The sequence below is a fragment of the Nerophis ophidion genome, linkage group LG04 (genome assembly GCF_033978795.1).
Source record: "Nerophis ophidion isolate RoL-2023_Sa linkage group LG04, RoL_Noph_v1.0, whole genome shotgun sequence".
Classification (NCBI taxonomy): domain Eukaryota; kingdom Metazoa; phylum Chordata; class Actinopteri; order Syngnathiformes; family Syngnathidae; genus Nerophis; species Nerophis ophidion.
The window spans coordinates 69,597,668-69,622,822 of NC_084614.1; the positions used below are offsets into that span (position 1 = coordinate 69,597,668).

General features: G+C 41.6%; 2 protein-coding genes across 3 annotated transcripts in view; both read right to left on the reverse strand.

Moving 5' to 3' along the window:
• The window catches only part of rabep1 (rabaptin, RAB GTPase binding effector protein 1), a 59,463-nt gene extending 50,582 nt beyond the window's left edge, over window positions 1-8,881 (reverse strand). For both annotated transcript variants that reach the window (XM_061898908.1, XM_061898909.1), the window contains exon 1: window positions 8,722-8,881. In XM_061898908.1, coding sequence (XP_061754892.1) covers window positions 8,722-8,767 — 46 coding nt within the window. In that variant the 5' untranslated portion in view covers window positions 8,768-8,881. The remainder of the gene's footprint in view (window positions 1-8,721) is intronic.
• A 3,839-nt stretch (window positions 8,882-12,720) lies between these two features.
• rsf1b.1 (remodeling and spacing factor 1b, tandem duplicate 1) overlaps window positions 12,721-25,155 on the reverse strand; it is a 32,665-nt gene continuing 20,230 nt past the window's right edge. The window contains exons 13-16 of the mRNA XM_061898910.1: window positions 23,079-23,292; window positions 22,796-23,010; window positions 16,406-16,585; window positions 12,721-14,624 (exon numbers count right to left, since the gene is read on the reverse strand). Coding sequence (XP_061754894.1) covers window positions 14,143-14,624; window positions 16,406-16,585; window positions 22,796-23,010; window positions 23,079-23,292 — 1,091 coding nt within the window. The 3' untranslated portion in view covers window positions 12,721-14,142. The remainder of the gene's footprint in view (window positions 14,625-16,405; window positions 16,586-22,795; window positions 23,011-23,078; window positions 23,293-25,155) is intronic.

Below are 25,155 nucleotides of genomic sequence, written 5' to 3' on the forward strand. Positions count from 1 at the left end.
TTCAACAGAGGCCCAGCAGCTATCTTCAGGTTGGCTGCAGGCTTCAACAGAGGCCCAGCAGCTATCTTCAGGTTGGCTGCAGGCTTCAACAGAGGCCCAGCAGCTATCTTCAGGTTGGCTGCAGGCTTCAACAGAGGCCCAGCAGCTATCATCAACAATGGCCACCAAAAGAGACATGGAAGAACTAAAGAGATCTAATGAGGAGCTACGGAAATCAGTGGAGTTTATGGCACACCAAATGGAAGCAATGACAAGTAAGCAAGACACTTTGATGGGCATGATGAAAGATATTAAGGAACTGAAGAAGCAAAATGAAGAAAAAGACAAAATGATTATGCAACTGCAAAGTAGATTATCTAATATAGAGCAGTATACTAGAATGAACGATGTCATTGTTACTGGTCTGCCAACGCGACCTGCGTCATTTGCTCTTGCAGTGAGGTCCGGGGTCCAGGGATCAGTGCCCAGGGACCAAGATTTGGACTCAGTGGAGCGGCAAGTGGTGAAATTCCTCCAAGAAAAGGGAATTAGCCTAAATGAGGAGAATATAGAAGCTTGTCACCGTTTCCCTCAGAAAGATAAAAGCAAACCGGCAACCATCATTATGAGGTTTGCAAATAGAAAATTCAAAATCAGTCTTTTGCGACAAAGTAGGATGCTCAAGGGATCAAATGTTTATCTCAATGAACATTTAACCAAGAACAATGCTGATATTGCTAAAAGAGCTCGGTTTCTACGCAAAGAGGGAAAAATACAAGCAACATGGTCGTCCAACTGCAAAGTCTACATAAAGCTAAATGGTGCACCTGAGCAGGCACAAGTGCTAATGGTCACAAGCTTAAATGATTTGGAAAAATTTGCATAGACTGTGGTTTGCTGGTTTATATGTTTTTTGTGTTTTTAGGGTTGACATCTATTCTGCAAATCCTTACTAACTTCAAATGTCTATCAAACTTCCCAAAAAAGGACTCAAAATTGCCCACTTGAACATCTGTAGTCTGAAAAACAAGGCAATTGAGTTAGGTAAAATAATGTTTGATAATGATCTACATATAGTAGCAATTTCTGAAACTCATTTGGATGATTCAATTGACAATACTGAAATATTTATACAAGGTTACAATATAATTAGACTTGATAGAGACAGATATGGGGGAGGAGTAGCCTTTTATGTACAAGACCACATTCCAATAAAGCAAAGACGAGATCTCAACTTGACAGATGTAGAGGCAATCTGGATCCAGGTTCACTTGCCACATCTAAAGCCATTACTAATCTGCTGCTGCTATAGACCACCTTCCTCTGATGCAGCACATCTTGAAAAAATATGTGCAATGCTTCAGAATGTTTCTGACACAAACAGAGAAATTTATTTCTTAGGAGACTTAAATATTGACTGGCTCTCAAAAAACTGCCCGATGAAAAGAAAGCTTGATGACACTGCCACTGTATGTAACCTAGCTCAAATGATAAATCTACCAACCAGAATAAATATGAACAATTCTGGTGTATTGTCTTCAACTTGCATTGATCATCTTTTTACTAATTCAGTAGATAAATGCTCAAAGGTTGTTTCAGTGCCAATTGGATTTAGTGATCATAACATGATTGCAATGGCAAGAAAAGTGAAAGTCCCCAAAGTTGGACCCACAATTATATACAAGAGACTCTACAAACATTTCAGTGATAATGCCTTTATTGAAGATGTACATAACATACAGTGGGACAGTGTATTTGAGTCAAAGCATACTGAAGCAGCTCTGCATGAATTCATGAAGTCATTTTCTTCTGTCTGTGATAAGCATGCACCCATCAAGAAACTCACCGTCAGATCTGTCAAAGCCCCTTGGCTTGACTCTGACCTGAGACACTTGATGAAAGATAGAGATAAATGGAAAAGAGTTGCTGTAGATTCAGGTAGCTCAGAGGACTGGCTAGCATATCGCTCTTTAAGAAACAAAGTGACCAAATTAAATAAACAGAAAAAAAGGGTGTACTACCAATCTAGAATTGAAGAAGTTAAACATGATGGCAAAAGACTTTGGAGTACTCTCAATCAAATCATGGGTAGAGATAAAAGGGGAAAAACACCAGCATTTATAGAATCAGGTGAAGGATTTATCACCAAGCCCAAAGAAATTGCTAATTACTTCAACAATTATTTCATAAGTAAAGTTGATACTATTAGAAATGGCATGCTGCCTGTAAGCGGTATTCTATCTGAGTCACTTATTAAAAATGATATCATGCAGGACAAAGAATGTACATTTGAATTCTCAGTCACCAATGTATTGGAAATTGAGAATCTATTGTCTGAATTGAAATCTGACAAACCTTGTGGTCATGATAATATAGATAGTAGACTTTTAAAGTTGTCAGCTGGAATAATAGCCAGTCCGATATGCTATATTTTTAACTTAAGTTTTAAAGAAGGAATCTATCCTCAAGTATGGAAGGTCGCAAGAGTGACTCCTCTACCAAAAAATAGGAAAGAAACATTCACTGGATTAAATAGTAGGCCCATTAGCATTTTACCAGTATTAGGAAAATTAATGGAAACAATTATATTTAAGCAAATTCAAAAGTATTTCTCTATAAATAACATTCATTCAGACTTTCAACATGCATATAAAACTGGCTATTCAACATGCACAGCTCTCACACAATTAACAGATGACTGGCTAAAACAAATTGACAGTAAATTATTAGTTGGCACAGTGCTACTAGATTTTAGTGCAGCTTTTGATATTATTGATCATAAACTACTACTTATAAAACTGTCTGCTTATGGTTTTAAACTCTCAGCGATTAACTGGATGAAAAGCTACCTAGTCAACAGACAGCAATGTGTCATGTTCAATGGAACCCTTTCAAATATTAAAACATTATATTGTGGTATTCCACAGGGAAGTTGCCTGGGACCTTTATTATACTCAATATTTGTAAATGATATGTCATGTATTTTAAAGAATAGTTGCTGTGCAATTTACGCAGATGACACAACAATATATGCACATGCAGATAATTGCACCGACCTGAGCACTATACTACAAGATGAGGTCATGCGGATTTCAAAATGGGTTACAGAAAATAAGATGAAACTTAATATTTCCAAAACAAAATGTCTTGTTATTTGCTCAAAACATGCTCATAGAAAGGAACGCATATTAAATGTTTCTCTGAACGGAGTTCATGTTGAACAAGTTAAAGAGGCCAGGTTGCTGGGAGTTACAATAGATGAAAGACTATCTTGGGCCACTCACATTAAAAACATAGTAACAAAAATGAGCAGAAGCATTTCAATCATAAGAAGAAGTGCCTATTTTTTAACTAACACATCTATGAAGCAAGTTATACAATCCCTTGTATTGTCACATATGGACTACTGCCCAGCAATCTGGTCTAATGCATCTAAACAAGATCTAAATAAAATCCAGCTTACCCAAAACAGAGCTGCCAGACTAGCTCTCCATTGCTCATTTAGGACTGGCATTGAGATCATGCATCATGAATTGTCATGGATGAAAGTTGATGAAAGACTGGCTTGTAGTTTGATTCTATTTTTAAAAAACATCTATACATACCATAAACCCTCATATCTGTATTCTCAGCTCTTACTTGCCAGTGACAGTCACAACTACGGTACCAGGCTAGCCCAAAGAGGTGCTCTCACTCGTCTTAAACCCAAAAGTGATGTTTTGAAAAAGACTGTAATGTATCGGGCAATCACTTACTGGAATAGACTTCCACAATATCTGCTATCAATCACCAGCATAGTGGGCTTTAAGAATAAACTAAAAGGAGAAGTATTGTGTAAAGAGATTATTTTAGATTGTACCTAATGTCATGACTGTTTTTATTGACTATTGAATATTTTATTGATTATGGGATAAGCAGCAGAAAATGGATGGATGATACTTTTTCGTCACTTATTGTTTGTCTTTGGTACACTAATGTGTTTTAGGCCATTGGTTCTTTGTTTTATTTTTGCAAAAATGTATACAGTATATCTATTTTTATATTGCTATTTTTATCTTTGGTATGAAAATTATTAAGTAACAACATCTATTAGTATTTTTTGGTTCTTTGTTGTTGCTATTTTTGTATTATGACAATTTATTATTGGATCATGTTGTACTGCATTTTAATCGTTTGTTCTGTGGTTGTGTGATGTTTTTTGCCTGGACCCCAGGAAGAATAGTCTCCACTGCGGTGTAGACTAATGGGGATCCTTAATAAACTAATAAACTAATAAACTAATAAACTAATACTATGCAAAGCGAAAGGCATTTATCAACAACATCCAGAAACTTTGCCGGCTTCTCTGGGCCCGAGATCATCTAAGATGGACTTAAGCAAAGTGGAAAAGTGTTCTGTGGTCTGACGAGTCCTCATTTCAAATTGTTTTTGGAAATAATCCACATTGTGTCATCCGGACCAAAGGGGAAACAAACCATCCAGACTGTTATCGACGCAAAGTTCAAAAGCCAGCATCTGTGATGGTATGGGGGTGCATTAGTGCCCAAGGCATGGGTAACTTAGACATCTGTGAAGGCCTCATTAATGCTGAAAGGTTCATACAGGTTTTGAAACAACATATGCTGCCATCTAAGCGACAGCGGAGACCCCGGACTGTTGAACGACTGAAGCTCTACATAAAACAAGAATGGGAAAGAATTACACTTTCAAAGCTTCAACAATTAGTTTCCTAGGTTCCCAAACGTTTATTGGGTATTGTTAAAAGAAAAGGTGATGTAACACATTGGTGAACATGCCCTTACCCAACTACTTTGGCACGTGTTGCAGCCATGAAATTCTAAGTTGATTATTATTTGCAAAAAAAATAAAGTTTATGAGTTTGAATATCAAATATCTTGTGTTTTGCATTCAACTGAATATGGGGTGAAAAGGATTACCAAATCATTATATTCCGTTTGTATTTACATCCAACACAATTTCCCAACTCATATGGAAAAAGGGGTTTTGTACTTAAAAATGCACGCATTTAGTTGTATTCATTCTTTAAAAAAATATTATATGGCTCTCATGGAAATACTTTTTAAAATATTTGGCTTGTATGGCTCTCTCAGCCAAAAAGGTTCCCGACACCTGCTCCAGAGATTTTAGAGGTGGGCTAACTTTTGTTTTGTTCTGTAAACTTGCAGCGTTACTCTCATACAGTTACCATGAATTGATTAACGTGGACCCCAACTTAAACAAGTTGAAAAACTTTTTGGGGAGTTACCATTTGGTGGTCTTAGTGGCCCATAGAGATAGGGTGAGAAGCTCTGCCATCCGGGAGGAACTCAAAGTAAAGACACTGCTCCTCCACATCGAGAGGAGCCAGATGAGGTGGTTCGGGCATCTGGTCAGGATGCCACCCGAACGCCTCCATAGGGAGGTGTTTAGGGCACGTCCAACCGGTAGGAGGCCACGGGGAAGACCCAGGACACGTTGGGAAGACTATGTCTCCCGGCTGGCCTGGGAACGCTTCGGGATCCCCCGGGAAGAGCTAGACGAAGTGGCTGGGGAGAGGGAAGTCTGTGCTTCCCTGCTTAGGCTGCTGCCCCCGCCACCCGACCTCGGATAAGTGGAAGAAGATGGATGGATGGCATTTAGTGGTTGATTGTACGGAATATGTACTGCACTCTGCAATCTACTAATAAAAGTTTCAATCAATCCAAAAAAGTTGGGGTTTAGTGTGTCTTTGTCAATTGTAACATTTTGTTTTTGGGTTTTGCACAAACAGCAAACATGAAATAGCCAAACAATGGGTGGAAAACTGATTGTTTACAAGCTGTCAAGAAAAAGGCTGCAGGACCCTAAACCGCTGCTTGGGCCACCTGGCTGGGGTGGACTTAGCTCCTGGTTTTGATTGATTGATTGATACTTGTATTAGTAGATTGCACAGTTCAGTACATATTCCGTACAATTGACAACTAAATGGTAACACCCGAATAAGATTTTTAACTTGTTTAAGTCGGGGTCCACGTTAATCAATTCATGGTACAAACATATACAATCAACATAATACAGTCATCACACAGGTTAATCATCATAGTATATACATTGAATTATTTACATTATTTACAATCCGGGGGTGGGATGAGGAGCTTTGGTTGATATCAGTACTTCAGTCATCAACAATAGCATCAATAGAGAAATGTGGACATTGAAACAGTGTAGGTCTTACTTAGTAGGATATGTCCAGCGAGCAGAGAACATAGTGAGTTCAGATAGCATAAGAACAAGTAAATACATTAGAAGTACATTTGAGTATTTACATTAGGTTATTTACTAGGGCTGTGAATCTTTGGGTTTCCCACGATTCGATTCAATATCGATTCTTGGGGTCACGATTCGATGATATATCGATTTTTTTCGATTCAATTCGATTCTCGATTCAAAAACTATATTTTTCCCATTCAAAACGATCCTGTATTCATTCAATACATAAGATTTCAGCAGGATCTACCCCAGTCTACTGACATGCTATCACAGCAGTAGATTTAAAAAAAAAAAAAAAGCTTTTATATGATTGTAAAGGACAATGTTTTATCAACTCATTGCAATAATGTACATTTGTTTTAACTATTAAACGAACCAAAAATATGACTTATTTTATCTTTGTGAAAACATTGGACACAGCGTGTTGTCAAGCTTATGAGATGCCATGCAAGTGTAAGCCACTGTGACACTATTGTTCTTTTTTCAAATTTTTTATAAATGTCTAATGATAATGTCAATGAGGGATTTTTAATCACTGCTATGCTGAAATTATAACTAATATTGATACTGTTGTTGATAATATTCATTTTTGTTTCACTACTTTTGGTTTGTTCTGTGTCGTGTTTGTGTCTCCTCAATTGCTCTGTATATTGCAGTTCTGAGTGTTGCTGAGTCAGGTTTGGTTTTGGAATTGGATTGCATTGTGATGGTATTGCTGTGAATTGTTTTGTGGGATTGATTAAAAAAAATAAAAAAAATATATATATATTTTTTTTAAATCGATTTTTTAAAAATGAGAATCGATTCTGAATCACACAACGTATTCGATTCGATTCTTATTTGAATCAATTTTTTCCCACACCCCTATTATTTACAATCCGGGGAGATGGGATGTGAATGGAGGAGGGTATTAGTAAAGGCTTGATGTTGCCTGGAGGTGTTGTTTTAGAGCGGTTTTGAAGGAATATAGAAATGGACTTACATTTACACCTGTTGGGAGTGCATTCCACATTGATGTGGCATAGAAAGAGAATGAGTTAAGACCTTCGTTAGATCGGAATCTGGGTTTAACGTGGTTTGTGGAGCTCCCCCTGGTGTTCAAAAAAGCTTTTATCAATTACGCCAAATAGCGAAAGTGAAACCGCTTCTGTCAGGACATGATCTCGAGAAATTAATTCACGCCTTTATCTCGAATCGTTTGGACTACTGCAATGCCCTGTATGTAGGCATTAGCCAGGCCTCCCTCGCCCGCCTGCAGCTCGTGCAGAACTCTGCTGCTCGTCTGCTAACACAGACCCGCAGACGTGGGCACATCGCCCCTATATTAGCATCCCTTCACTGGCTCCCTGTGCATTATCGAATCAATTTTAAACTCCTTCTATTTGCTTTTAAATGTCTAAACAACCTCGCGCCAACATATCTCTCCGACCTCCTTCAGCCTTACTGCCCCACTCGATCCCTAAGATCAGCTGCTACTGACGGTCCCTGACACAAGGCTGAAGCTTAGAGGTGACAAAGCTTTCGCCGCTGCTGCTCCCAAGCTCTGGAACGACCTACCTCTGAGCGTTAGACAAGCCTCCTCTCTCCTGTTTTTAAATCTCTCTCAAAAACATACTTTTATTCGTTGGCTTTTACCACTGAGTGATATCAATCCAGCAATGGTGCCCCATTTTTTATGTTTTATTTATTTATTTTTTATCATGTTCTGTTTGTGTTGTGTTGTTTGCTCGGTCCTAGTATTATCTTTTAACCTGCCCTTTTTACAGCACTTTGGCTACCCCTGTGGTAAATTTTAAATGTGCTTTATAAATAAAGTGGATTTGATTTGATTTGTGGTTATGGCGGTCATTTTCGTTAAGGAAGTAGTTTCACATGTACTTCGGTATCTGGGAGGTGTAGCGGATTTTATAGACTAGGCTCAGTGCAAGTTGTTTTACTCTGTCCTCCACCCTGAGCCAGCCCACTTTGGAGAAGTGGGTTGGATTGAGGTGTGATCTGGGGTGGAGGTCTAAAAGTAACCGGACTCGCTTGTTCTGGGATGTTTGGAGTCTAGATTTGAGGGTTTTGGAGGTGCAAGCGTAATCGAAAGTAGGTGCAGGTCACATAACAATCAGCTATAAAGGCTCATCAAGTACCCCCCTGCACCTTTAGAATGGAACCTGATATTGAGCTCATTTGCAGCTTCTTATACTCATGCTTGACAGGTCTAGCAGCTGCAACCACTGTGTTATAACACATTTCTAGACTATTCTGTAACCTTCTAGCGACATTATTTCATCTCAATAATGGCACATAGACAATTTAAGCACATTTAAACACCCGCAAGGTGAGTTTATAATGTGATGACAGCCCGTGTGTGACACGTAGCTCCGGGGATGCTAACAAGCTAACGCTGTCAAAAAAGATGCAGAGGCCGCCAAAATGCTGTCTCCGGAGGTCGTTAACCACCACTCTTCTCCCGACATAACCCCCCCAAAAAAGAGCTGGTGTTACCGTCATGCCGGGACGAGGGCGGGGATCCCGCGGCCTGCTCGGCCATGGTTTCCTTCTGAAGGGACTTGAAGTAAGCAGCAGAGCAATAAGATCCAGGCTAGGAGTGTACAACACAGAAACAGACTAACATGTCAAGTGCAGTAAAACCTACTGGGGGGAAAGAGCACCACTTCCGGATGAGCCTTCAAAGTAAGATCGAATTTCACGACGTTTGTTTAACAATATATTGTACGATGGAGTGAAATTACAAGATTAATGTACTGATTACAGATGCATACTGATATATACGCAAAATTACTTCGTTCACTAAAGTATTCATCCATCCATCCATCCATCATCTTCCGCTTATCCTTGTTTGCTAAATGTACTATTTCTGGATGGACCCAGACTATTTCCGGTTTAAAAAAAACAGCGGCTCGACTTAATTCCAACTAGCTTCAGCGCTTCCAAATAAACCTTAAAAGTATAATTAAATGTATTGACGTTTAACAATATAAATGCACGATTGAATGATAGTATAAGTCAGAGGTCACCAACCTTTTTGAAACCAAGAGCTACTTCTTGGGTAGTGATTAATGCGAAGGGCTACCAGTTTGATACACACTTAAATAAATTGCCAGAAATAGCCAATTTGCTCAATTTACCTTTAATATATATATATATATATATATATATATATATATATATATATATATATATATATATATATACATATATACGGGCGCCGAAAAGGGGGGTAAAGGAGACAGATTCTAGGGGCCCATGATGGCGGGTGCCCCTAATGATGATGAAATTATATGAAATTATGTGTTGGATTCTTCTCATGGGGTAAAGATCCCTAGCGGCGCCCCTGTATATATATATATATATATATATATATATATATATATATATATATATATATGTGTATATATATATATATATATATATATATATATATATATATATATACACATATATATATATATAGCCTTTAAATAGACTCCCTTTTTAGACCAGTTGATCTGCCGTTTCTTTTCTTTTTTTTCTATGTCCCACTCTCCCTTGTGGAGGGGGTCCGGTCCGATCCGGTGGCCATGTACTGCTTGCCTGTGTATCGGCTGGGGACATCTCTGGGCTGCTGATCCGCCTCTGCTTGGGATGGTTTCAAGCTGGCTCCGCTGTGAACGGGACTCTCGCTGCTGTGTTGGATCCGCTTTGGACTGGACTCTCGCGACTTTATTGGATCCATTATGGATTGAACTTTCACAGTATCATGTTAGACCCGCTCGACATCCATTGCTTTCCTCCTCTCCAAGGTTCTCATAGTCATTATTGTCACCGACGTCCCACTGGGTGTGAGTTTTCCTTGCCCTTATGTGGGCCTACCGAGGATGTCGTAGTGGTTCGTGTTGTGGTTTGTGCAGCCCTTTGAGACACTAGTGATTTAGGGCTATATAAGTAAACATTGATTGATTGATTGATTTATATATATATATATATATAAAATGGGTTTTTCTGTCTGTCGTTCCGTCGTACATTTTTTTTCCTTTGACGGAAGGTTTTTTGTAGGGAATAAATGATGAAAAAAACACTTAATTGAACAGTTTAAAAGAGGAGAAAATAGGAAAAAAATGAAAACTAAATTTGAAACATAGTTTATCTTCAATTTCGACTCTTTAAAATTCAAAATTCAATGGAAAAAAAGAAGAGAAAAACTCGCTAATTGGAATCTTTTTGAAAAAATTAAAAAAAGAATTTATGGAACATCATTAGTAATTTTTCCTGATTAAGATTAATTTTAAAATTTTGATGACATATTTTAAATAGGTTAAAATCCAATCTGCATTTTGTTAGAATATATAACAAATTGGACCAAGCTATATTTCTAAAAAAGACACATCATTATTTCTTCTAGATTTTCCGGAACAAAAATTTTAAAAGAATTTCAAAAGACTTTGAAATAAGATTTAAAATTGATTCTAAAGATTTTCTACATTTGCCAGAATATTTTTATTTTTATTTTAATCATAATAAGTTTGAAGAAATATTTCACAAATATTCTTCGTCGAAAAAACAGAAGCTAAAATAAAGAATTAAATCAAAATGTATTTCTTATTCTTTACAATAACAACAATAATTTTACTTGAACATTGATTTAAATTGTCAGAAAAGAAGAGGAAGGAATTTAAAAGGTAAAAAGGTATATGTGTTTAAAAATCCTAAAATCATTTTTAAGGTTGTACTTTTCTCTAAAATTGTCTTTCTGAAAGTTATAAGAAGCAAAGTAAAACAATACATTTATTTAAACAGGTGAAGACCAAGTCTTTTCTTGGATTTTCAAATTATTTGAGTTTTGTCTCTCTCAGAATTAAAAATGTCGAGCAAAGCGAGACCAGCTTGCTAGTAAATAAATACAATTTAAAAAAATAGAGGCAGCTCACAGGTAAGTCCTGCTATTTGAGCTATTTTTAGAACAGGCTAGCGGGCGACTCATCTGGTCATTACGGGCTACCTGGTGCCCGCGGGCACTGCGTTGGTGAAAGGTATATACAGGTTTTGGAGCAACATATATTGCCATCCACGGACGCCCCTGTTTATTTCAGCAAGACAATGCCAAGCCACGTGTTACAATAGCATGGCTCCATTGTAAAAGAGTGCGGGTACTAGACTGGCCTGCCTGCAGTCCAGACATGTCTCCCATTGAAAATGTGTGGCGCAATATGAAGCCTAAAATATCACAACGGAGACCCCAGACTGTTGAATAACTTAAGCTGTACATCAAGCACGAATGGGAAAGAATTCCACCTGAAAAGCTTGAAAAACTGTTCTCCTCAGTTCCTGAAACATTTACTGTGTTGGTAAAAGGAAAAGCTACGTAACAAAGTGTTAAAAATGTCCTTGTGCCAACTTTTGTTTGCAACGTGTTGCTGCTATTAAATTCTAAGTTAATGATTTGCAAAAAAAAAAGTTTCTCAGATTATTAATTATCTTGTCTTTGCAGTCTATTCAATTGAATATACAGTGGGGCAAAAAAGTATTTAGTCAGCCACCGATTGTGAAAGTTCTCCCGATTAAAATGATGACAGAGGTCTGTAATTTTCATCATAGGTACACTTCAACTGTGAGAGACAGAATGTGAAAAAAAAAATCCAGGAATTTAAATTGTAGGAATTTTAAAGAATTTGTAAATTATGGTGGAAAATAAGTATTTGGTCAACCATTCAAAGCTGTCACTGATGGAAGGTTTTGGCTCAAAATCTCACGATACATGGCCCCATTCATTCTTTCCTTAACACGGATCAATCGTCCTGTCCCTTAAGCAGAAAAACAGCCCCAAAGCATGATGTTTCCACCCCCATGCTTCACAGTAGGTATGGTGTTCTTGGGATGCAACTCAGTATTCTTCCTCCAAACACGACGAGTTGAATTTATACCAAAATGGATACATGGATGATACAGCAGAGGATTGGGAGAATGTCATGTGGTCAGATGAAACCAAAATAGAACTTTTTGGTATAAACTCAACTCGTCGTGTTTGGAGGAAGACGAATACTGAGTTGCATCCCAAGAACACCATACCTACTGTGAAGCATGGGGGTGGAAACATCATGCTTTGGGGCTGTTTTTCTGCTAAGGGGACAGGACGATTGATCCGTGTTAAGGAAAGTTTGAATGGGGCCATGTATCGTGAGATTGTGAGCAAAACCTCCTTCCATCAGTGAGAGCTGTGAATGGTTGATCAAATTCTTATTTTCCACCATAACCTACAAATAAATTATTTAAAATTCCTACAATGGGAATTCCTGGATTTGTTTTTCACATTCTGTCTTTCACAGTTGAAGTGTACCTATGATGAAAATGACAGACCTCTGTCATCATTTTAAGTGGGAGAACTTGCACAATCGATGGCTGACTAAATACTTTTTTGCCCCACTTTAAGTTGAAAATCATCGTATTCTGTTTTTATTTACCATTTACACAACAAAACTATCGGGTGTGGGAGAGACGAAGCCAGTATAAAATAAAAAACCTCAAATATGTTTGAGGCTTAAAAGCACTTTTATTATGACAAATGTACAAGATCATAAGAAATAACAGTAAACAAATAAAGGGGTGATGAGCGGTCGACTAAGCTCCGTACACAAGGGATGGGAAAAGAGAAGGAAGGATTTAGGGGCGCTGTTCCTCCTAAATTCATGAGGTAACGAGAGAAAAACGTAATATACCGTTCACTGGCACCAGACCATGCAGCTCTGAACATTGTTTTTTTTTTTGTATGTTTTTGTCCAGCCTTACATGGTAAATAGAAACAAGCTTTAGTGGTCCTACTGTATGCCAAGCCCCTCCCCTTCCTGTTTTATTGTCTAACAATACAACAGGTCACATGCTAACATTTGTTTTTTGTTGGAAAATTCATAATACCCTAGGATAAAAACTCATGCAATCTAACAGGAAAAACTGCCTTGTGGTATTGGAATTAAAAATGCCTCTATAGATATATTACAAATACTAGACACACATTTTTACAATCTTGACTTAAAAAAAAACTTATCTAATGTGTACAGGAAGACAAGTTCATAAAAACGGACCCTTTTTTATGAACGTACAAAGAAAATAACACTCTTTACAATTGCTTAGCGACACCAAAACCAATCAACATTTAGATATACAAAAAAATACATTATATATATACCGTATGTATAAAAGTCCCGAATAGATACTGTTATTAGGGTTTGTCTTTGCTCCCTTTCCCCCAAAACGTAGAAACACAAATGGCAGTTAAAATGTGTACAATATGAAAAGTGGCAAACAAAACAAGATCAATTCACATCCGGATTGTGATTCTAAATTCATCCCGATTCTGAATCGAGTAAAATTAAAAAAACAAAAAATGATTCTACCGATTTTGCAACCAGAGCTTTTATAACCTGTTTTGACAATGTTTCATTAGAACTATACCAATTAATACATTGCCAGAATTGGTTTGAATTCAGATTCGGATTATCGGGTTCCCAAAAATTGACTTACACATCCCTTGAGGACGCAGGGTTTAACTTCTAGACCAGGCATAGAAAATATGGGAAGTGTTTTTATTATGCCTCACCCAGGCTGGAATGAAATACCTCACTAACCGCCATTTTTTATCTTCCTGTGTGAAGTCGGGGAGCAGCGCTCAGCCTTTTGAAGGCGTGTCGGCGCCGAGACATAAAGGCTGCCTGTGTGAAAGGGAAAGGGTTGATTTCTAACAGCAATAATCCTGCATTGCTGGCTGCTGCGTATTTAGATCTTCTGGGACCTCTGCATGAAGAGAGACATTTCTGTAATGTCCAAACAGGAAGTGTTGCAGAGAAACATTTATAAAACAATAAAGTTAATGAATATAAAAATACAATAGCACAAAAATGCAAAGAAATATTACACCATTTTTTTGTTTTTTTTTTACAAGTCTTCGTTATTGCAGACATAGTCCACCAGGTCCGTGACGCCCAAGAGGTCGTCTTCGTCCTCTTCCTGTGGCGCCCCCTCCTGGCCGTTCCGGCTGATCACGCCCTCCACGCTCTTGGTCTGTCCGTTAGCGGATGGCGGAGGCGTTGGCGTCGGCTCAGCCGCGTTGGAGTCCGATGTGTTTGTTTCCTTCGCCGTGACGCCGGCGCCCTCCTCAGCGGCTTTCTTCTCCTTTGGTTTCTCGGATTCCTCCTCTTCGTCGTCGTCCGAATCGATGCGGTTTACCCGCTTACGGACGGGCCGGTCCTCTTCGGACGACTCGTCGGAGGTGTTGTCCTCCTCCTCCTCCTCCGAGGCTCTCCTGCGCTTTAGGGCGAGGCGCCGGCGCCGCTGCCGGGACTCTTCTTCCGAGGAGTCGCCTTTCTTCTTCACTAACTGATCCTTGGAGCCCTCCTCAGAGTCTTGGGAGAAGCTCGCTGGAACACACAGCCAAACAGATCTTTCAAATTGTGTAACAGTTCTAAGGACATGTCTGACTGCTATGGACTCTTCACGGATTTCGGTTTTTAGCACCAACCAGCAGGCGGTGCTAATAATTCAAGCTTCAAGTAAGCTGCAGTAGAAACACTCAAATAACAAAGTTCCTTGTCAATAACATAGATACACCACTAACGAAAAATATATACCGTATTTTTAGTGGGATTTATGGGCGCAATAGATTTTTCCAATTAGTTGCTTTGTCAGCCCCCTCGTACTTATATTTTATGAATTACAATATATTAAAAATGACTGTGAATGATGGGCAAAAATCCCCCCAAATTGCAGTTCCTCTTTAAAGGGGAACATTATCACCAGACCTATGTAAGCGTCAATATATACCTTGATGTTGCAGAAAAAAAGACCAAGTTTTTTTAACCGATGTCCGAACTCTAAAAGGGTGAATTTGGCGATTTAAACGCCTTTCAATTGTTCGCTGTCGGAGCGATGACCTTTCACCCGTGACGTCACAATGGGAAGCAATCCGCCATTTTCTCAAACACATTACACACACAAGTCAAATCAGCTCTGTTATTTTCCGTTTTTTCGACTGTTTTCCGTACCTTGGAGACATCATGCCTCGTGGGTGTGTTGTCGGAGGGTGTAACAACACGATCAGGGACGGATTCAAGTTGTCTTACGTGGAGTGTGCATCGATTAGCACGGCATGCTAATCGATGCTAACATGGCAGAAATGGCAAGAATGTGTGGATATCCTGCGACACTCAAAGCAGATGCATTTCCAACGATAAAGTCAACGAAATCACAAAGGTGAGTTTTGTTGATGTTATTGACTTATGTGCTATTTAGACATATTTGGTCACGGCATGACTGCCAGCTAATCGATGCTAACATGCCATTTAGGCTAGCTGTATGTACATTTGTAGCTATATTTGCATCCAGCCTTTCCCTCCACCCACATTTAATGCCAAACAAACACTTACCAATTGACGGATTTAAGTTGCTCCAGTGGTCAAAAGATGCAATCAATGGTTAGAAGGCGATCGCCGAATAGCTTCAATAGCTATTCGCTCAATAGCTTCAGTTTCTTCTTCAATTTCGTTTTCGCTATCTGCCTCCATACTCCAACCATCCGTTTCAATACATGCGTAATCTGTTGAATCACTTAAACCGCTGAAATCCGAGTCTGAATCCGAGTCGCTATAATGTCGCTATATCTTGCTGTGCTAGCCGCCATGTTTGTTTGTATTGGCGTCCCTGTGTGACGTCACAGGAAAATGGACGGCTGGATTTACAGATAGTGAAAATCAGGCACTTTAAAGCCTTTTTTCGGGATATTCAATGATGGGTAAAATTTTGAAAAAAACTTGGAAAAATAAAATAAGCCATTGGGAACTATTTTTTATTGGTTTTAACCCTTCTGAAATTGTGAACTGAAGTGAAGTCAATTATACTTATATAGCGCTTTTTCTCTAGTGACTCGAAGCACTTTACATAGTGAAACCCTATATCTAAATTTTACATTTAAACCAGTGTGGGTGGCACTGGGAGCAGGTGGGTAAAGTGTCTTGCCCAATGACACAACGGCAGTGACTAGGATGGCTGAAGTGGTAATCGAACCTGCAACCCTCAAGTTGCTGGCACGGCCGCTCTACCAACCGAGCTATACCGCCCCAAATTTTTTATACCCAAAAATTGTGATAATGTTCCCCTTTAAGACATGTCCAGAACAGTTGTGTGGTTTCTGGATGACCCTTACCTTCGCTGTCCGAGCTGTCCAGGCGGCGTCTCGGTTTCGTTTTGTCCCGGTTGGTTTCGGCCTGAGAGCCTTCGGACTCGGACGTTTCTGCGTAATTCACCTGTGCCTTTCGACTCCGCCGCGACCGCCGCCGACTCATGTCCAGATCGCTGTCGCTATACTCGCTGGAGCCTTCGGTTGCTGAAGACACAAAGTTAAAAGATAATAAGCAAAATCGACCTTTAAAATCCCCCAAAAACTATGTATCAGCACTGTGTCCTGAGAGCCTGTTCCGAACAACGAACAAAAGACCAATCTACCTAACTCCGCTACACATCTTAAATTAAAATTTCCAACTATCCTTCTGTTAGGTACATAAATGAGAGATGTAAGTTTAATCATTTTGTTTTTGTTCTTCAGCACGTAGTCAGTGATTCTCAAACTGTGGTATTGTGGCACTTTACTCTAATCACGTGATTAAAGTACAGTGTTTTATGTTCCTATATTCAAACACGGTGTTACTGTTCAAACTGTGTGTAATGTTACAGTGGCCAAAAATATTAAATATATTTGTTAAATAATACCTCTGCCTTATTATTAATCAATACAGTGGGGCAAAAAAGTATTTAGTCAGCCAACGATTGTGCAAGTTCTCCCACTTTAAATGATGACAGAGGTCTGTAATTTTCATCATAGGTACACTTCAACTGTGAGAGACAGAATGTGAAAAAAAATCCAGGAATTCACATTGTAGGAATTTTAAAGTATTTATTTGTAAATTATGGTGGAAAATAAGTATTTGGTCAACCATTCAAAGCTCTCACTGATGGAAGGAGGTTTTGGCTCAAAATCTCACGATACATGGCCCCATTCATTCTTTCCTTAACACGGATCAATCGTCCTGTCCGCTTAGCAGAAAAACAGCCCCAAAGCATGATGTTTCCACCCCCATGCTTCACAGTAGGTATGGTGTTCTTGGGATGCAACTCAGTATTCTTCTTCTTCAAAACACGACGAGTTGAGTTTATACCAAAATGGATACATGGATGATATAGCAGAGGATTGGGAGAATATCATGTGGTCAGATGAAACCAAAATATAACTTTTTGGTATAAACTCAACTCGTCGTGTTTGGAGGAAGAAGAATACTGAGTTGCCTCCAAAGAACACCAAACCTACTGTGAAGCATGGGGGTGGAAACATCATGCTTTGGGGCTGTTTTTCTGCTAAGGGGACAGGACGATTGATCCGTGTTAAGGAAAGAATGAATGGGGCCATGTATCGTGAGATTTTGAGCCAAAACCTCTTCCTATCAGTGAGAGCTTTGAATGGTTGACCAAATACTTATTTTCCACCATAATTTACAAATAAATTCTTTAAAATTCCTAAAATGTGAATTCCTGAATTTTTTTTTCAAAATCTGTCTCTCACAGTTGAAGTGTACCTATGATAAAAATTACAGACCTCTGTCGTCATTTTAAGTGGGAGAACTTGCACAATCGGTGACTGACTAAATACTGTTTGGCCCCACTGTACTTAGGCCTACTACATTACTGTAATTAAATGTTTGTCATTACAGTGGTACTTGGAGAGCCAAGTGTTTTCTGCAGTGGTACTTGGTGAATTTTTTTTTAGAACCACTGCTCTATGATAACCTAGCGTGATGTTGCTGTGTGTCTAATGTTAGCATTTGGCTCACACAGCTATGACAGTGTTGCTAAAGTTTGTGTCCTCCTGTCCCATTCCTTCATGTTACATAGTTGTCTGTGATATGTGATACGTTTGGACAATTGCAAAGGTAAACAATGAACCCGGTACACAATAGTGCTTCTTGGAGAGACAGACTCTGTCAAAGACAAGCAAAGCTTCCTAACATCAAACCTACACACACAAATATGCGTGTGCCCAGTTAAAGTTTTAATTTTCCATTAGATTTTGGACCACACACTTCCGTTCCAATGGGCTATTGTCTACCTCAGTGACTTGCCAAAATACTACATTGAGATATTATATTTTATTACAATAAAAAAACTATAATATGGGACCTTTAAAGGGGAACATTATCACCAGATATATGTAAGCGTCAATCAATACCTTGATGTTGCAGAAAAAAGACCATATATATTTTTAACCGATGTCCGAACTCTAAAAGGGTGAATTTGGCGATTTAAACGCCTGTCAATTGTTCGCCTGTCGTAGCAATGACCTTTCACCCATGACGTCACATCGTGAAGCGACCCGCCATTTTCTCAAACACATTACACACACCAAGTCAAATCAGCTGTTATTTTCCGTTTTTTCGACTGTTTTCCGGTACCTTGGAGACATCATGCCTCGTCGGTGTGTTGTCGGAGGGTGTAACAACACAAACGGAGACGGTTTCAAGTTGCACCAGTGGTCAAAAGATGAGAAAGTCCCTCGTTTGTTCTGCACACTGTACCGACGACAACTATGCTACGACAGAGTTGGCACAGAGATGGTAAGAATGTGTGGATATCCTGCGACACTCAAAGCAGATGCATTTCCAACGATAAAGTCAACGAAATCACAAAGATGAGTTTTGTTGATATTATTGACTTATGTGGAGTGTGCTAGTCACTGCATGACTGCAAGCTAATCGATGCTAACATGCTATTTGGGCTAGCGGTATGTACATATTACATCATTATGCCTCATTTGTAGCTACATTTGCATCCAGCCTTTCCCTCCACCCACATTTAATGCCAAACAAACACATACCTATCGTTGGTTAGAAGGCGATCGCCAAATTCGTCCGCACTTCCTCCCGTGCTGCTGTCTGTCGTGATATGGCTCAAAAGCTTCGGTTTCTTCTTTAATTTTGTTTTCGGTACCTGCCTCCACACTCCAACCATCCGTTTCAATACATGCGTAATCTGTTGAATCGCTTACGCCGCTGAAATCCGAGTCTGAATCCGAGCTACTATCGCTATACCTTTCTGTGCTATCCTCCCTGTTTGTTTCTGTTTGGTCACGCAGTGACGTCACAGGATAATGGACGGGTGGATATAACGACGGTTAAATCAGGCACTTTGAATCCGTTTTTCAGGATATTGCGTGATGGGTAAAATTTTGAGAAAAACTTTGAAAAATAAAATAAGCCACAGGGAACTGATTTCCCTCGCCCGGACGTGGGTCACCGGGGCCCCGCTCTGGAGCCAGGCCCGGAGTTGGGGCACGATGGCGAGCGCCTGGTGGTCGGGCCTGTCCCCATGGGGCCCGGCCGGGCACAGCCCGAAGAGGCAACGTGGGTCATCCCTCCAATGGGCTCACCACTCATAGGAGGGGCCATAGAGGTCGGGTGCATTGTGAGCTGGGCGGCAGCCGAAGGCAGGGCACTTGGCGCTCCGATCCTCGGCTACAGAAGCTAGCTCTTGGGACGTGGAACGTCACCTCACTGGGGGGGAAGGAGCCTGAGCTAGTGCGCGAGGTAGAGAAGTTCCGGCTGGATATAGTCGGACTCACCTCGACGCACAGCAAGGGCTCTGGAACCAGTTCTCTCGAGAGGGACTGGACCCTCTTCCACTCTGGCGTTGCCGGCAGTGAGAGGCGACGGGCTGGGGTGGCAATTCTGGTTGCCCCCCGGCTCAAAGCCTGCACGTTTGAGTTCAACCCAGTGGACGAGAGGGTAGCTTCCCTCCGCCTTCGGGTGGGGGGACGGGTCCTGACTGTTGTTTGTGCTTACGCACCAAACAGCAGTTCAGAATACCCACCCTTTTTGGGTACACTCGAGGGAGTACTGGAAAGTGCTCCTCCTGGTGATTCCCTTGTCCTACTGGGAGACTTCAACGCTCATGTTGGCAACGACAGTGAAACCTGGAGAGGCGTGATTGGGAAGAATGGTCGCCCGGATCTAAACCCGAGTGGTGTTTTGTTATTGGACTTTTGTGCTCGTCACGGATTATCCATAACAAACACCATGTTCAAACATAAGGGTGTCCATATGTGCACTTGGCACCAGGACACCCTAGGCCGCAGTTCCATGATCGACTTTGTAGTTGTGTCATCGGATTTGCGGCCTTATGTTTTGGACACTCGGGTGAAGAGAGGGGCGGAGCTTTCTACCGATCACCACCTGGTGGTGAGTTGGCTGCGATGGTGGGGGAGGATGCCGGACAGACCTGGCAGGCCCAAGCGCATTGTGAGGGTCTGCTGGGAACGTCTGGCAGAGTCTCCTGTCAGAGAGAGTTTCAATTCACACCTCCGGGAGAACTTTGAACATGTCACGAGGGAGGTGCGGGACATTGAGTCCGAGTGGACCATGTTCCGAACCTCTATTGTCGAGGCGGCTGATTGGAGCTGTGGCCGCAAGGTTGTTGGTGCCTGTCGTGGCGGTAATCCCAGAACCCGTTGGTGGACACCAGCAGTGAGGGATGCCGTCAAGCTGAAGAAGGAGTCCTATCGGGTTCTTTTGGCTCATAGGACTCCGGAGGCAGTGGACGGGTACCGACGGGCCAAGCGGTGTGCAGCTTTAGCGGTCGCGGAGGCAAAAACTCGGACATGGGAAGAGTTCGGGGAAGCCATGGAAAACGACTTCCGGACGGCTTCGAAGCGATTCTGGACCACCATACGGCGCCTCAGGAAGGGGAAGCAGTGCACTATCAACACCGTGTATGGTGCGGATGGTGTTCTGCTGACTTCGACTGCGGATGTTGTGGATCGGTGGAGGGAATACTTCGAAGACCTCCTCAATCCCACCAACACGTCTTTCTTTGAGGAAGCGGTGCCTGGGGAATCTGTAGTGGACTCTCCTATTTCTGGGGCTGAGGTCGCTGAGGTAGTTAAAAAGCTCCTCGGCGGCAAGGCCCCGGGGGTGGATGAGATCCGCCCGGAGTTCCTTAAGGCTCTGGATGCTGTGGGGTTGTCTTGGTTGACAAGACTCTGCAGCATCGCGTGGACATCGGGGGCGGTACCTCTGGATTGGCAGACCGGGGTGGTGGTCCCTCTCTTTAAGAAGGGGGACCGGAGGGTGTGTTCCAACTATCGTGGGATCACACTCCTCAGCCTTCCCGGTAAGGTTTATTCAGGTGTACTGGAGAGGAGGCTTCGCCGGATAGTCGAACCTCGGATTCAGGAGGAACAGTGTGGTTTTCGTCCTGGTCGTGGAACTGTGGACCAGCTCTATACTCTCGGCAGGGTTCTTGAGGGTGCATGGGAGTTTGCCCAACCAGTCTACATGTGCTTTGTGGACTTGGAGAAGGCATTCGACCGTGTCCCTCAGGAAGTCCTGTGGGGAGTGCTCAGAGAGTATGGGGTATCGGACTGTCTTATTGTGGCAGTCCGCTCCCTGTATGATCAGTGTCAGAGCTTGGTCCGCATTGCTGGCAGTAAGTCGGACACGTTTCCAGTGAGGGTTGGACTCCGCCAAGGCTGTCCTTTGTCACCGATTCTGTTCATAACTTTTATGGACAGAATTTCTAGGCGCAGCCAAGGCGTTGAGGGGTTCCGGTTTGGTGGCCACGGGATTAGGTCTCTGCTTTTTGCAGATGATGTAGTCCTGATGGCTTCATCTGGCCGGGATCTTCAGCTCTCACTGGATCGGTTCGCAGCCGAGTGTGAAGCGACCGGAATGAGAATCAGCACCTCCAAGTCCGAGTCCATGGTTCTCGCCTGGAAAAGGGTAGAGTGCCATCTCCGGGTTGGGGAGGAGACCCTGCCCCAAGTGGAGGAGTTCAAGTACCTAGGAGTCTTGTTCACGAGTGGGGGAAGAGTGGATCGTGAGATCGACAGGCGGATCGGTGCGGCGTCTTCAGTAATGCGGACGTTGTATCGATCCGTTGTGGTGAAGAAGGAGCTGAGCCGGAAGGCAAAGCTCTCAATTTACCGGTCGATCTACGTTCCCATCCTCACCTATGGTCATGAGCTTTGGGTCATGACCGAAAGGATAAGATCACGGGTACAAGCGGCCGAAATGAGTTTCCTCCGCCGGGTGGCGGGGCTCTCCCTTAGAGATAGGGTGAGAAGCTCTGCCATCCGGGAGGAGCTCAACGTAAAGCCGCTGCTCCTCCACATCGAGAGGAGCCAGATGAAGTGGTTCGGGCATCTGGTCAGGATGCCACCCGAACGCCTCCCAAGGGATGTGTTTAGGGCACGTCCAGCTGGTAGGAGGCCACGGGGAAGACCCAGGACACGTTGGGAAGACTATGTCTCCCGGCTGGCCTGGGAACGCCTCGGGATCCCCCGGGAAGAGCTAGACGAAGTGGCTGGAGATAGGGAAGTCTGGGCTTCCCTGCTTAGGCTGCTGCCCCCGCAACCCGACCTCGGATAAGCGGAAGATGATGGATGGATGGATGGATGGGAACTGATTTTTATTGGTTTTAACCCTTCAGAAATTGTGATAATGTTCCCATTTAAGAAAGTGAACACTTCAAAAAGGGCCGTAAAGCAACAAACCTATTTCCTCTTCGTCGACGTCCTCGTCTGTTTCCACTTCCTCGTCGTCAGAGTAGCCTTTGGGTCGCCGCCGCTTTCGAGAGCTTCGTCGTCGCTTCAGCGTGTTCCTGCTACGGGAGTGGGCCGTGCGACGTTTGCCTCCGCTGCTAGCGTTGGAGTCCACGTCCGTCTCGGCTTCCGCCTCGTTGTCGGTCACCACAAACTCCTCCTCGGAGCTAACGACACACCAGGAAACCGTGTTAAGAGTTGAGTCTTCAGGCGCCCTTGTATGTCTCTTGGCTACCTTTCGCTGAGGCAAAACTCATCTTCACTCTCCTCTTCGTCCACCGTGCTGTCGCTGTCCAGGTCGTTGAGACGCCTCCGTTTTTTCTTGCGCTGCCCTGCTTTGGGGCACGGCGGTTGGCCGTTTTCCTTGGCTTCTTCCGACTGGATGATGGTGGCCATGTCCTTGCCTCGGTTCCCCGTGATGTTGGCCATGTCTTTACCACGGCCGGCTCCTGTCAAGCGTTAGCGAGAGAAGGACACTTGGTCATTTCCTCATTTGCAGAAGGTCGGATATGAATGGGTCTATGATTGCTTTTAAAAAATGTATCTTTCATTTTTATGTGTATGCTGGTATAACAGCAATATATTACAGTCAAAAGGGCTAATGGTGGCAATAGGAAAGTGTGATGATTTTATTGTTATTTTTTTAGTCTGATTTATTTATATCCCTACCACTGTTATTTTTAAAATTAACTTATTAATGTACAGGGTTTCCTGTCGCCTTAACAACAAAGAGCCACCGTCTAAACAAAACAAAAAAAGTCTTAACAAGCTGCTTTGCTTAGTTCTGCGTCTGCCTCTGTCAGTATGTCTCCCCAGCAATGTCCCACCCACAGAACCATCTGATTGGTTACACGCAGAGCGGTAACAGCCAATAAGCAGTGCATATTCAGAGCGCATGTATCAGCCAATCAGCAGTGCGTATTCAGACCGCATGTAACGTGCAGTAAGGAGAAAGGTTTTTTAGCAGGTAAGGCAGCGGACTCTACCCAAATGATAATAAACACCTCACAGTCAACTACAGTACTAGTAACATCACTATGAGCCCGTTGACATTCTAGAAACAAGCGGCAGCTCGCTCGCTCGCTCGCAGTCCTTGAGGTGAAGGCTAATTAGCTATTAGCGTAACGTTAGCTCACTGTGCGGTGGGTGCTTGCTTGTGCGTGTGTTACGGACAGCAAAGCCCTGTCTGTTTGAGAGAAAGACAAGCAATATTGACTTACAGTTAAAAAAATTAAGTTATTTCACTTGCCTTTTTTCTGTGTTGATTGAGCTGTGTTGAAGCAGCAAAAAACAATATGTTTAATGAAGAGTTTCTGTCTCTGATAGTTGAGATAATAATCTAACTGCATCATAAAGCTTACATGAACTCTATGGTGTTCAGGGATAAATAGTCTCTCTTATTGCTATTGTACTATTTTTTCAGCTATAGTTACATTAATCATTAGTAATGTAGCAGCCTAGTTTTGAATGTCAGGGTCCCTGCTATCACACGTTGATAAAAATAAAACATTTTTACGTAATAAAAATCAACTAGAAGCTTCCCAAATGCTGCAATAAATCAAGCAGAGACCCCAAAAGGGACAAGCGGTAGAAAATGGATGGATGGATGGAGATGAGCATATGTCAGCATGTGGCCCCACTTTTAACTCTTTTTTTCAGACGCTTATTGCAAACGCTTATTCATAGTAAGTCACTAATTTGACTTGGTAAGTCATTATTTTAGTATCTCAGGTAACTAGTACTGTTTTGTTTTTACTTTACGGAAAAAATATCAAGATATATATCATATATTGCAAATAGAGCAGAAAACACAACCAAAAGTTGTAACCTTCTTCACGCGGCAAAGCCGGCCTACGTCACCACAGTCTGTGGTGTCGTCGGGGTGGGGGTTACCCACATCTGCGGTCCTCTCCAAGGTTTCTCATAGTCATTCACATTGACATCCCAATGGGTTATGAGTTTTTCCTTGCCCTTATGTGGGATCTGAACAGAGGATGTCGTTGTGGCTGGTGCAGCCCTTTGAGACAATTGTGATTTAGGGCTATGTTAATCAATCAATGTTTATTTATATAGAACTTTAAAATTGACCCTGAAGCGAGTTTTCAAATCGCTGGATAAAGGGCTCAAAGGGCCTGCGGAGCCCTTTGAGACATTTGTGATTTAGGGCTATATCAACCAATCATTCAATGTTTATATATATATATATATATATATATATATATATATATATATATATATATATATATATATATATATATATATATATATATATATATATATATATATATATATATATATATATATATATATAT